Source organism: Amblyomma mixtum, chromosome 6 (genome assembly GCF_055824585.1).
Source record: "Amblyomma mixtum isolate Tamu chromosome 6, ASM5582458v1, whole genome shotgun sequence".
In the NCBI taxonomy this organism is placed as follows: Eukaryota; Metazoa; Arthropoda; class Arachnida; order Ixodida; family Ixodidae; genus Amblyomma; species Amblyomma mixtum.
The window spans coordinates 80,135,432-80,148,915 of NC_143017.1; the positions used below are offsets into that span (position 1 = coordinate 80,135,432).

Consider the following 13,484-nt stretch of genomic DNA (forward strand, 5'->3'; position numbering starts at 1 on the left):
TTGGCCACGAACTTGCGATTTCGCTGTGGCGGTGCTCTGAGGAGGCACAGAGACCGACCTTAAGTCGTTGCCTAGCAACCGCCGCAGCTGGCGGACGCCGCGCGCTCGCTGCCCCATCTGACATGACGTCACACCACGTGGCTCGCCGCGGAGCCGCCGTCGATGTTCGGTATGACGTCACACCACTGTCCTGGTCGTTGCGCTCGCCTCCACTCGCTTCGCCAGCTGTGTCGCATGCTTTCGCTACGTTTATCCTGGCATAGCCGAGCTAAGCCACTGCCAATTTTTTCATCTTTCCTCTCACATCTTTCCACTCACCTGTCTGCACGTGGCAGTGAGTGTGGCTCAGTCCGAGCCAGCGGGCAGGCTCGTGCACTTTCCCTTTCATCCTTCGTGCAACAACAACAACATCTACCACGTGGGGATCTTTAACGCGCACTGACATCGCAGAGCAGAAAGGCGCCTTTTGCGATTCGCCTCCATCGAAACGCGGCCGCCGCGGTTGGGTTCGAACTGAGGTTTTTGAAACGCAAAGAAGCGGCTAACATAGATCACGAGGTTAACAAAAGCTGGAGGCGAAGACAATAGGATTAAGATGCAGCCGCGATATGGGAACCTGTACAGGTTAAGGAACTTGTATTTAACCCTTCACTTTCACTGTTTGGCGAGCAAAACGAATGTGTCAAAGAAAATGAAATTTGGGGGAATGGGCACTGAAGCTTCGCTGGAAATCTCTGGCGCTAACTTGTCAGTAATGTGTAGGTTGTGGAATGCATAATTTTAACAAGGTCCTTCATGTTCGGGCTTTATTTTTTCCGGCATTCAAAAGGCAAAAATCAGGTGTGAATTTTTTTTGTCAAATTCAGGTAAAGATTGAGTTATTCAGCAAACATTTCCGTAATTCGGGTTTTCTCGGATCATTTCTTGCAGCATAAGCTCTAGTTTTCGTGCGGGACATGTGTATTTTTTTTTCTTTTAAAAACTGCGTAAATAGCAGGTAGCACTAAAATATCGTTAAATATTAGTTTTGTTTAACCACTACGTGCACGCCGCGGATAATCGACCTTAAACGACAACTACAATGAAGGAGCTTGAAGGTGTCATCCATTCTAGATTTTTTTTCGCTCATATATTACAACTGTTGCGTCCTGTATATTACCAATCGCATAAGAAGCACTTATCGCTCATATATTACAACTGTTGCGTCCTGTATATTACCAATCGCTATCGCAAGCACATCGCGCTATTCACCCAGCCTAGATACTCTGCCTGAGTAGTGTTGGGACGTTAAACCTCATAAACCAAACCAGCCTAGATACACTAGAATGTAACAACGCAGGTACATTCTCAGCCATACGTAGGCGCAGATTTTTGAAAAAGCCGTACCTATACGTACGGCCCTGCAGTCGCGACGCGACCACCGTTCTCAACAAATGCCCCCGTGCTTAACTCTGGAGTGTCGGTTTCACCGCATGTTAGGTTTGTTCCTACGGAGAAATCGCTCCAGTCAAGCTTCAGAGGCGGTTGACTATCTTGGCACTTTGCAAGTCGATATCTAATAAACAGGACTATTCGAAGAGGCACGGTGGTCGTAATGCTTACATTTGACGGTTCTTGTTGTCTGTAGTTGCGAGCGATACCGCAGGTGAATCGTTACGGGTCATGCCTGTAGAGGTGATATTTCGCGGTTGTTGGCAGGATCCTTGTACAAGATATCGCGAGTTATAGTCGTCTGGCAGCGTATCGTTAAGTACCCGAAGATTTCTATATGCTCAGAGATGAGCGCTATGAGTAGTTTGCGTTTCTCATGTGGAGTTTGACACAGCATAAAAGATAAGAAGATTGTGTTCCCCTCCTTTTCTCTTCTTTCCCACCCCCGTCCTGAGGAGTATGATGAAGTTAAAAGTATCCGAGACCTCTTATATCTCAGGCACGATAATAGACGAGCTTAAACACGGCTTGTTGTAATCTCTGCACAGGCGCCGTGTTCCTTCTCACGACGTGTGCTAAAGGGAGCCAAATGCTTAGATAGTACATTTCACAGACTTCTGTATTATAAAGTGCAAATCGGTTAGTATGTGCGCGAGTAAGATGGCTGCACTATTTCGGGCCGTGCAACTAAGTTACCATTTCTGCGCATCGCAGGCGCCTCTTCAAGCACATACAGGAGGCCGCAAACAGGCTTCGAACGAGACAGTCCGACCAGGAGTACACGATACTGGAACATCTTCTGGTCGAAAAGAAGCTCGGATTTGGTGAAATACTCTCCTTCATGAGCGACTTCATCATGGGTGGCGCTGACACGGTAAGAATAGTATGGTTGTGTTCTGCTTATCATTGCGGAAGGTAACCTTGGAGTTGCCTCCGCAGTGCCTACAGACGTACTCTAATTAAGAAGCGTAAACGTATAGGCGAGTTGGTGAGACACACTATGCAAAAAATGGCGCGGCAGAAAGTGGCAACGGCTAGAAGAGGACACACGCACAAGCGTCAACTTTCAGTTTTATTAAAAGGCTGCCAATACGCCGAATTTATACAAGGCGACACGCCCCAAGAGAAAAAAATGACAAATGATGGAAACGTAAGGAAGGCAAGTACAATAGACAAATTATGACCTTAGGCATGAACACTGACATGATAGCAAACACTATAACTGAATAGAAATCTAAAAATCATGAAAGCTAACGTACACCAAATGAAAAGCAACATGGCAAGGAAGAAGAGTGAATTAAAACGCGAAGAACCAAAACAAGTAAGACAGGACTTTTAAACTCATCTGCAAGTTTCCCCGGATTAAATAACAAAAGAGTTAAACTATACAAAAACAGCAACCTGCAGGAAATCTGGGGCACAACTAATAAACAGAACCACTAAAAATGACTAAATGAACAAAAAAAGCAAAATATGAAAATTGAAACCAAGAACGCCAGCAGAACATGGCTAAAAGATAACATCTAAAAACCCAACGAGTAACGAGGGGAAAAGCTAAGGACATTTAAGCCTAAAACTGCAAGAATAACACGGATAAAGAAATGACTAGAAGCGGAATAAACGACAAAGAGGAGGGGACATCAAAAGCTAGAAGTGACCCGCTAAAACGGGCCCGGAACGCACCTCGAGAAGGCAAAAGCCACCTCTAGTTATGGCTACCTCTGCAGTTTCTTCCGCGCCATCCATCACATAGTATTGTTATAGTGCCTAGAATATACTGGCCAGTATATTCTAGGCACTATAGTATTGTGGTTCACGCGTGTCTTTTTTTTTGTCTTTTTGGCGTCGAGAAAAGTACAAATTGTTGCATAGGATTGCATGTGTGTATGGGCGTGGGCAAAAGGCACGCCAGCGTACACGAAACATTTGTACGTACACTTGATAGAGCATAATGAGAAACATTATGACCACATGCTCATTGTATTATAGCACATCTATAAGTTGTCTGAATTTCGTACCCACCTCCTCGCATCATCTCGAAGAGTTAATATTGGGTTATGTCATTACATAATGCGCGTGAAGCGCACAATAACATTTTAAACACACAGGTGCCGTTTTGTATGGTTTATCGTATTTCAGTAAGACTTGTTGACAGTGTAATAGATAGCAGTCGCGTTTAGTTTAGGAAGAACTTATGCAGAAAACTTAGGTTTTACCCATGAATAAATGGCCCATAAGCACCGAGCGCCTAAAACTTAAGTAGTTGACATCGGCGGAGTTTAGACAATCTTTAGGCGCTGTTGTTCTCGCTGATGTGATTTCCTGCGAGGGGTATCTTAGCTGTGCATAACACATGGTAATTATTTTTCACTTTAGACGTCCAGCTCGGCCACTTTCTGTGTCTACAACCTGGCGAAAAACCCTGAGGCTCAAGAGAAGGCTCGGCAAGAAGTGCTTTCTGTTGTGGGAGAAGACTGTCGCGTAGTGGAGCCACGCCATCTCAACAACTTGCCCTACCTCAAGGCTTGCCTCAAAGAATCGCTCAGGTATAAGCAGTGCAGCCATTTCTGCCCTTGGTATCTCTGTGCCCTAATACTGGTGAAGGCCTATTCTATCGGGCTCGATATGTGGTCGCTATTTGGCCAGCAGGCAACTGCAGAACAAACTAATGACTAGATTTGAATTCATTATCTACCCAATTTTATGAACTGGATTCTTTGTTTCTTGTCATGGGGAACGAAATATGGCCATATGGCTTAAAAATTTGACACTTCTACATGGATGCTCCTGAAGTCTTTAGAATATACAAGAAGCCTATTGTGAGGTTTGACTCCTAAATAAGAGAGCATGATAATATTAGTACAGTTTTCGGTTTGCGTGGTCTTCGAAAAGCATTTTGGTGTCGTCGATACCCGCTTGCTTTCATTTGGCTGCGACGACTATCCTGAAACACTCTGACGCTCGCCACCCGCCTTCGTGACCTGAACGTGTGGATAGGCGAGGCGAAGCACGCATTCATTCGCTTCGCGAAATCCTGCCAGTGTTCTGTGCTTCTGAAGTTATTCGCTTGAGTGCGAGAGAACCATTTTGTGGTCGAGCTTAACATTGAGCAACTTCCAGTTGTGAGAATGTTTAGTGTTTCTTTCGGAAACAGATGCACGCATAGCTTACGACACCACCTTATAGTACGTACTTTCATTGCAGTTTCAAAGCCTTCATATTGTTTCTATACCTGTCTTAAAAATATTTGAAATTAAACCGGTGTGTGCCCACCAAGTATGTTTTATGATTATATTTTAGCAGAGCGCCTATTGTGAAGTGACGGCTCGTTTTACTTACAGGCTAAACCCAGTCCTTTCAGGCGTGTTCCGCAAGTTGGACCACGACGTTGTCATGTCTGGCTACACCATACCAGCAGGGGTGAGTATTTATCAGTTGAAAACACACCTTCTCGATTTCCTGAGGGCTCAGTAATCTCTGAAGGGCGGTTGTTTATCGACGCAGCCAATGAATGAAACAACATTGCGTTTCGGAAAAATGGCGTGAAGAAACGCAGTTCGCAGTGACGTCACAGTGCACTTTAGGCTGACGCATTATAAAGCTCAATGTGTCCCCGAGATTCGTGCAGTAAGGCCGGTGCTAAATAGTGAATGTAGCAAGTGAAGGCGGGCTAGTTGGTGGTTGACAATGGAGGACATATTGCAACCTTAGTTGAAGTTCCGCGTCTTGTCCTGTGCTTTCCTCTCTCCATCCATCGCCGTTTTGCGCGGTTGCAATATGCACTCCATTGCTAAATAGTGATGAAAGGAATTTAGTGATTTGTCGAAATTCTTAATGCAACGAAAGGGAAGAACTCGGTTATAAGCTAAAGTGCTTCCTTAGGTGGAAAACTGGTTACCTGGTCTGGACACCAATAATAAAAAGCTCACTGCTTTTTGAACGTGTTAGTAACTGAACATACTGCTGCCCTAGACGCAAAATTTGGTGTATTTCTTTCTGATTTTCTTTCGCTCTCAAGCGTTCTCAGGGATAATCATAGTAACAACGCTTTCAAAACACAGCAACTGCTCACAGGACAACCGTATGGCCTGTGCTGCTCAGGAGACCACAAGAAATCACAATGTTCGCTTTGCTCCCTAAATTTAGGAACAAAAGATAACTTGACCTGTCTGAGTGCTGTCAGTGACAGTCATTATTCTTTGTATTTGTTAAGGTAATTTTGAAGTTGAAGGTGGCAGCCACGTCTCCCGTAAACGCTTTATAGATCGTGGTGTCGACGATACCAGCGCTTAAGTGAAAAATGGTTGACTTCTGCACATTTACTACGTAACTACCCAATAAAGTGGGGCTTTTTCACTTTTGTTTTAGAGTAGAGCCCGCTTCTAAAGTGCGGGTACCGACGCATATTTCCACTACAATTCCTTGCGAAGTTGCCGTTGATGGCGTTGGTTTTTCGTCCCACCTAATGTCCAGGTGTCCTCATTTTAACATCTTAATGGCATGTCGAAGTTTATCTTTACTCTTATTTTCTGCGCAAAAGGAAAGTATGTGGTTCGACAAGGGGTACGCCAGTAACATATGCTCCTGAGTCAGAATCCCCAGCGGCAACCTTAAGATTTTCAGGGAACGCGTGAAAACTGCGAAATTGCTCATATGGGCATTATTTTTTCCCTTGATATCTGCGGGTGCGTGCTTAGGTTCTAGTTCGCTTCTTATTACGTCTTTTCTTATTCGTATTACCTTGCACTCTCCGTTAAAATTCGGAGTTCCCTCGGCTCAATAATGTAGCCCTCCTGTTGAGCGCCGTCAAAAACTTCCCGTTCAGCGTTCTCCGTATTGTCGACAGATGGCAGCACTATCAAAGGCATGAAATCTTGATCATTTTTGGTGTTTATCGCAGTCGACTGAATTTTACTTGCCACGAAGCGTTAATATTGTGACTTGCAATCTTTCAAGCTGTGGTACAACGTCAGTTTTCGTTACTGAGGCGCAGGTGAACTAGACGAAGACGCTGTAGTTATTATCCACGAAATCTTTACATTTATTGGCTAAGCACCGGAAGCGTTGTGCAGCTTTACGAAGCTGGCTTGTTTTATGCAGCAAAGCAAGACACAATAGGAGATGTATAGCAGCAGCAGAGGAAGGAAAGAACGAAGGCAAGCAAAAGGAAGGACGCTCAACGTGCAAGAAAGGGCAGGCCGATAGCTATGCAACATGTCTCATCAACACAGTGAGCATATATTGGCGTTTGCCAGCAGTGGTAACGCTCAGGCGAGTGGGCTTAATGCCTCGCATCAAAGAGGCTCATTGGACAAATTGAAAGCAGCCTGTACCGAGGGGGTGGCGTGTTGTAATCACAAAGAGAGCGTTGTGAAGGAAAACGTACCTTTTTAAGCTAGAAAAGAACAAAAAACGAAAAACAGATGTCGCCATCACCGGACAATTTCGGAAGTGAAATGCTGGCATCGAAACAATTTTTTTTGCGCAGATCACAGAAACTTCTCAACATTGTCGTTCACTTCAAAACAGTCTCAACCAGTTCTTTCCGGTAACGATGTTACCAGTTTAAAACGGCTGGAGGGAAGACTTTTAAATTTAATTTTCTTGGAGATAATTGCGTCTGCTCCTGCCGAAAAACATCAGCGTGCCAAGAAAGAGAAAAATAATCAATTTTCATTGAGAAGACAAATTGTGCGAAGTTTTTCTCAGTTCTTTGAGCATGGCGAACATTCGCTTAGAATGCCTTAATGCAATTGGTGTGCTGAGCGAATTTCAAGCAACTTCACTCTTTGTTCGCAAGAAGCACAGTGTTTCACAAAACGCCGCACAGACTAGAGCAAAATATTGCCACGTATCATTTCTGCATCAGCAGGCATCAGCAAAGCGAACATATGCTGCCTTCTTTTTCTTTGCTTTTGTTGTTCTTCACTTTTCGCTTACCCGAATACTGTGAAATATAAAAAAAAACCCTGATGAGGTGTTCGTGAAATAAAGATCATAAATGTAGACAAGTAGACCAGAGTACGCAAACGGAGCACAGAAGGGACGCGATTTTTGTTTTCTGCCCTTCAAGAGTTCTTTCGTTGCAATGAACTACCCTCCCAAGCACATATTTCTACGGGTTTTTGCCTGAATAAAAAAGGAATGTGCCAAAGTTAGGAAATCTCTACCTGCCTTTGTTGCAGTGTGGCTCCCTCTTGGCAGACCAGCCAACTTTAGCTAAACAAAAATCGAGCGTTACAATAGCGTGAGGAGTGCAAAATACAAAAACCCCGGAAATAAGGTCTCTCGTAAAGCTTTAATAAATTATTTTTTGTTTCTCTGTTGCTATACCGCCTTCTTCGAGTGTTCTCACACTGTACGCCACTAATCAAGAAACCAGCGGAACGCAAAAGCTGCTAAACTTCAGTAAAACTGCCATCTTGTTTTGTTTTTGTTTTATATTTGATGCCATTTAGCCAGAATCAGAGGTCCGCCACCTGTAGGCAGCTGCCAGCTCTTTGAATCTAACAGTTAACTCACTTAAGTTTGTGGAGCGCTGTGGCTCACGGAAATATTTCCCGTGAACGTCCCTTCACCCACCTTGCGGATAACAAAGGGAAATCCTGTTACTTAAAATTTCAAACGCCGGCCGCGAGCATCTGTTTTCAGAAATCGCTGCAACCAACACAGAATTTCAAAACACGATTCAGCTTGACCTTCTTGTGGGGGTGGTGCGAATTAAATGTGGTCTGCGGCGGCAAGACGCCATTAACCTTCGACGTACCGTCTTTGCAAAAGTAACTAGGTTTCCCTTATTGTTTCCGCTACCGCCGGGAGATTTTTTTTTCTGTCATCCAAAGTAGCATAACTGTAATGCACGTTGGCGCCACGCCTGTCACCGGTGAAACTGGCGGGGGCTGTGGACCATAGCGCTGGCACCCCGCCAAAAACCAGCTCTTAAAGCAGCCAAGGCAGCCTGGGTACATTTGACAAAGCGGATACTTAACGAGCTCTTGTAAAAAAAAAAGGGGGGGCCTATAATATGCATTCCGCATGCCAATAGTTACTGCCCGTTGTGTCGCAAGACGGTGCGGGCAGGAAAATTGCTTCTTCTTAGCCCAATCTGACCTCTGTCAATATTTACTCCAAACGAGTGATTGTATGGCTAGAGCTTTAATTTTCTGCTTGTGCTAGTGCAAATTTAAAGCAGGCAACAAATTTGGAACCAAGAATACAAACCGGCTACTTTTGGCTAGTTTCACACCGGTTTTGGTCTCTTTTATCAATTGTCCAGCCGCATACCTAATCCCTAGTAACCCCAAGAACTACGCGAATATGCCGAGAAAATCAGGATCCTAAGAACATGAGCACTGTTGAGCAGAGCGTAAGGCAGAGCTTACTTATAAACCGCTAAAAATACACAGAAAGAACTCAATTCTGAGGCTTCTCCTGTTTAGTTTTGTTTTCTTTTTGTTAGCAGAAAAGAAAATCAAAACGGGGAAAACAAGGATGGGGTCTCTGGAGAAGTTTTCCTCCTAATGGCGTTTTAATCACGCCATTCATGAACTATGAGGATAAAATTGATTTTTTCTGCACGGTCCTAAAAGAGCAAAATGTTTCGGCTTTCCAGACACCAGTGTTCACGGAGAACTACGTCGCCAGCCAGCTGGAGGAGAACTTCACCCACGCGCACAAGTTCATGCCCGAGCGCTGGCTGAAGAGTGAGGAGCAGCGTGACGAGTGGGTGCTACATCCGTACGCGTCCCTTCCTTTCAGCTTTGGGCCGCGCATGTGCCTCGGCAGAAGGATGGCTGAACTAGAAGTCTGGATACTCCTCGTCAAGGTAAGCGGTCACTGAATATGTCCGTCAACGGGCATCCGTCAAAGCTGCTGCGGAAGTACAGCCTTTGTCAAAAGTAACCAGGCTGCGTGGTTTGCTTCTAGCTTGTATACTGAAGCCCTTGTGGCTTTCCTAAAGGCCGAAAGATGTTGGAAGGTAAGAAGACCCCCAGTCCTTACCTTTAACGACCATTTCAGCTTCAAGGAGGCTGTAAGGGCTCCACTGTACGAGCTAGAAGCAAACCATGCAGCCTGGTTACCTTTGACAAAGACTGTAAGTACATATTAAGTTTATATGAACAATGGTAAATTAGCACAAAACAATTAAATCTTCGCTTCCTCATTGCGCTACTCTCACGCGGAGGCTCCGAGAGTCTTGTATACAGTCATGATTGATGCAACAAGCTTTCAGGCAATTTCGCATATGGGTGTGTGGCAGCATCTTTCACAACGTATTAGATGGCTCATAGGTCACATTCAGCTGCAGGTCAGTTTAGCAGTGTGAAAAAAATGCAAAGTTGTCGTCATGCCGTGCAACAGAGACCGTTTGCACAGAAAACAAATCAAGGGGAGGAATGCAAATGATAACATTAATGGCCAAAAGCCTTCCTCAAAGCAATATATTTTTGGCTACGTGACCTTATTTTTTGTTCGTCTGGCTACATACGTTGGCACAAAAATATTCGCACAAGCGCATACTATCTTACGGCGGAACTGCGGTGCCTGGCGCTACAATTAATAAACTTGCGGGGACCATGGTTACCAGTGCGCTCCCGCGGCTACAATCCGAAAAGCTGCCGTTGCCATGCCGCGTTCAACACACTGCTGTGTTGCTTCACTCTTCACTGGCCATGCGTGACAATGCAAATGGGTTTTAGTTTTTACACGGCTGCAGTGCATAGCCATCTCTTCATTAATACGTAACCACCATCATTACAGGGAGGTGGCCGGTGCGGGTGGTTCTAGATGGAAATCGACAAGAGGGCTTACGAAAAAGGCTAAGGAAACGGCAGTTTCTTTTGCAATGTCAGTGGAACGTCCCTTTCTTTCGCTCGAATGACGCCTGAATACGAAACACCAGTTGTGAAGCGCAACTCGCTTGGTCGTATGATACAGTCCCCATTTCATTGCGTTTCAGTTTAGCTGCTAGTTGTTCGTTCAGCCTCGTAACTTTTTCAGGGCAGTGGTATCGGCAGCAGTCTTCATTCACGGATTCTGTTGCTTTCGACTGGATGCAGTAATGCGAAGTTTTACCCCATGGAGAAAAAGAGAGAGACAGCGAAGGTTTCTTTATGAATAAAAAATGTAAATTTTATACAGTGTGCAAAATCCAGTTGCACTTACGAGCCAGGTTGTGAAGAGAGTTTAATGAGTGAAAGGCGGTAGAAGAAAGATAGAAACGTAGCAAAGGAAAAGAGAAGTGCTTAAAAAAGTACAGTTGTCGCAGGATCCGGGTGCGGACTTTTCAAGCTGAGGTAGAAAAAGAATTTGTACAGAGGGCCTAGCAGACAGGCTAATAAGAAGTGCATTGTTTGGCCCTGCTGCATTGGGCAAGGCAGAAGGCCTACACTGGCTTCGCAGAAAGTAATATTGCAGTGGCTAATACTTGATAGCCCCCGAATTATGCAATTTTCGGGAAACAATTTGGAGGTGACACTTAAGCTCCGCCTTAGGGGTATGACGCGATTGCGTCATTGGATTAATGCCCATATATGCGGAATTGGCCATTCTCTGAACCTGATGCTGCTGATGCTGCGTACAGTGAAACGGACGCCCGGAATGGCAAACCACGTAGAAGCGCTGCCAGGCGCCTTGCCGAAACGCGCGGGACTCGAGTTGCACTCGTAGCTCGTCGGCACATCGTTCTTGACAAACCCGATGCCAAGAACGCCAGCATAGCTTCGGCGCCGAACGAACGGGCAGCAAGCCGCAAGCTTCGTGGTGAACGCGCCTCGGATGTGTGCTGCGTGGTTCGCCGCTCACCGCGTGATTCCTCCGTCCCCGCACGGCCGAACGACACGAACGACACGAGCGGGAGGCGCGGGGCTTTAGGAGGCGCTGACGTCGCGCGCTATTTGTTGGGGCAGTGGCGTACGTTGCGAGGAGGAGGAGGGAGTGGTTTTTAGTGGGCGCCGCCTTATGGCTCTACGTGTGCGCCAATCGAAGAGAAGTAGCGGGAACGTACTTCGCTACTGGCTGAACTGCGACTTCTGTAGTTTCCATAACCACAGTACAGAGGGCAAAACGTTTGTCTAGAACACGTTCTGGGCGTGTTTCGGGCTGAACACGCGATATCTAGCGACAACATTTGGTTAAAGATGGTCTGGATGCATCCATGTGCAGTTAAATTCGCAGGATTTCATCGCAGTCTTTTTCCTTCCTGGTCGCAGCGGCTACGGGAGCTGCGAAACACACAGTGCGGTCGTTTTAGTCATATGTTTTGCCCACTGTAGATGTCTTTAACGCACCCTTATAAAACAACACTGTATTCACTAGACACATCTTTGTTCATTCTAAATTATCGAGCTAGGTCGCGTGGTTAGAGTGCTCGTCTCGCTCTCCGGAGGCCCTAGTTCGATTCCCCACCTCGACAAATTTCCTACTCGGTTTTATTTATTAATGCTTCTGGGATTTTTCGCTCACGGACTACCCCGCCGATGCCGACGACGAGAAGATGACAGGATTGGCTGCAGGCGAAAGCTGTCTACGCTGACTAAAAAGTTATAACATGCCAGCACTGTCAAAGCCGACGTGTATAGGAACTGTTGGCCAGGGCATAACCATGTCGCTACTTTGGTCGTGCGGCGCTTGTAACATTTGTATTGGTGCCTACAATTGCTTGACTTGCTAATTAGTTCACTTCCTCTACGTGAAGGTTGCGTGATGAAGATTTGTGTGCTGCATTTAAGTGTGTTCTTTCCTGTGCAGCTACTCGTCAAGTACAAGATAGAGTACCATTACGAAGACATTGGATTCGTCGGGAAATTGGCCAACGCTCCGGACAAGCCAGCGAGGTTCCGTTTTGTTGAACTAAAGAGTTAGGTATAATCCGGCACCTCATATTGCCTCTGGCTATTCCTCACAGTATTGTATTCTTTCGTTACTGTTTTTTCTGGAGCTTGGATACCAAGCATGTAATGAGAACAACTGCGCGGCTGTTCTTCGTTTCACCTCTCTACAGTGCGGCAACCATGCCACCTTGTCTATGAGGCAAGTACCCAAAAAGTGTGTTATCAATGACAGATTGAAAATAAACATTTTTTTACGCAAAAAACTTTTCGGTTGTCTGGACGGACTTCTGCAACAGAGCGATATCTACGAAGTTCTCTTGGCCAGCATTTTGGTACTTGTAGACTTTCAGATTCATAAGCACTAGTAATTATATACCAATTCTTGAGTAGTTCATTTCAAAATTTTCAGTTTGAACACCATGTCAGCTGGAAGTGTCTCATTTCATACCCATGTCCTCTCCTGTAGATGTATTTCTGTTAAAGTAGGGTTGACATCTTAGAGCGTTTAGAAGTTCCACAAAAGCGCAACGCTATTTACCATATTCAAGGCGGTGTCGAAAAAGGTATTGAACTTTTCTAGATATTTTTGTTGACTAATTTCTGTTCAATTTATGTAAAAACCAGCTTCGTGGCAATCAGTATAGATGTCTAAATATAGGCCTAACCTTGATATGTCTGGTGTAACCATGGTCTTAGCACTTTAAAACAAGAACGCAGCGCCTGTTCAGAGTCTAGTATGGCGTTCAAACTCGCACTTACATTCGAAAATGAGTACCGATGCTAGAATGCACTTTAAGGCCTGTCCTTGTCCGACGATTCGTATACGTGCACATAAAAAAAAATGGCGCTTACTGTTGGCGTTATTGGTGGTGTTATGGCTGGATACAATGTCTTCAACTAAGAGAACATCGCCCGTCGACCCCATTTTACAGTACACAGGAAAAATGAATGGCCACAAGAATAATTGAGATAATTTTGTTCATTAGCAGTTGGGATCCTGCACATATCAGGGCACCATTGTTGGCGAGTATATAAAAATGAAGCAGAGATGCCGTATTAAATGTTCGTCTTGCCATATTTCTGCCTCGCGTGCAGAACTGTTCCGTGCACTGCAATAAGAGGATTTTATGTTCCTGTACACACACACACACAAACACCACAAACACCAATAGACCAAGGCAAGGAAGCCAACAGCCATATATACAGGGTGTCCCAGCTAAA

The 13,484-nt window shown here is 45.2% G+C and overlaps 1 protein-coding gene across 1 annotated transcript in view; it reads left to right on the forward strand.

Moving 5' to 3' along the window:
• The window catches only part of LOC149339499 (putative cytochrome P450 49a1), a 46,025-nt gene extending 33,505 nt beyond the window's left edge, over positions 1-12,520 (forward strand). The window contains exons 5-9 of the mRNA XM_089550492.1: positions 2,146-2,305; positions 3,808-3,977; positions 4,773-4,851; positions 9,044-9,256; positions 12,181-12,520. Of these exons, the coding sequence (XP_089406618.1) occupies positions 2,146-2,305; positions 3,808-3,977; positions 4,773-4,851; positions 9,044-9,256; positions 12,181-12,294 (736 nt within the window). The 3' untranslated portion in view covers positions 12,295-12,520. The remainder of the gene's footprint in view (positions 1-2,145; positions 2,306-3,807; positions 3,978-4,772; positions 4,852-9,043; positions 9,257-12,180) is intronic.
• Positions 12,521-13,484: the final 964 nt, after the last annotated feature.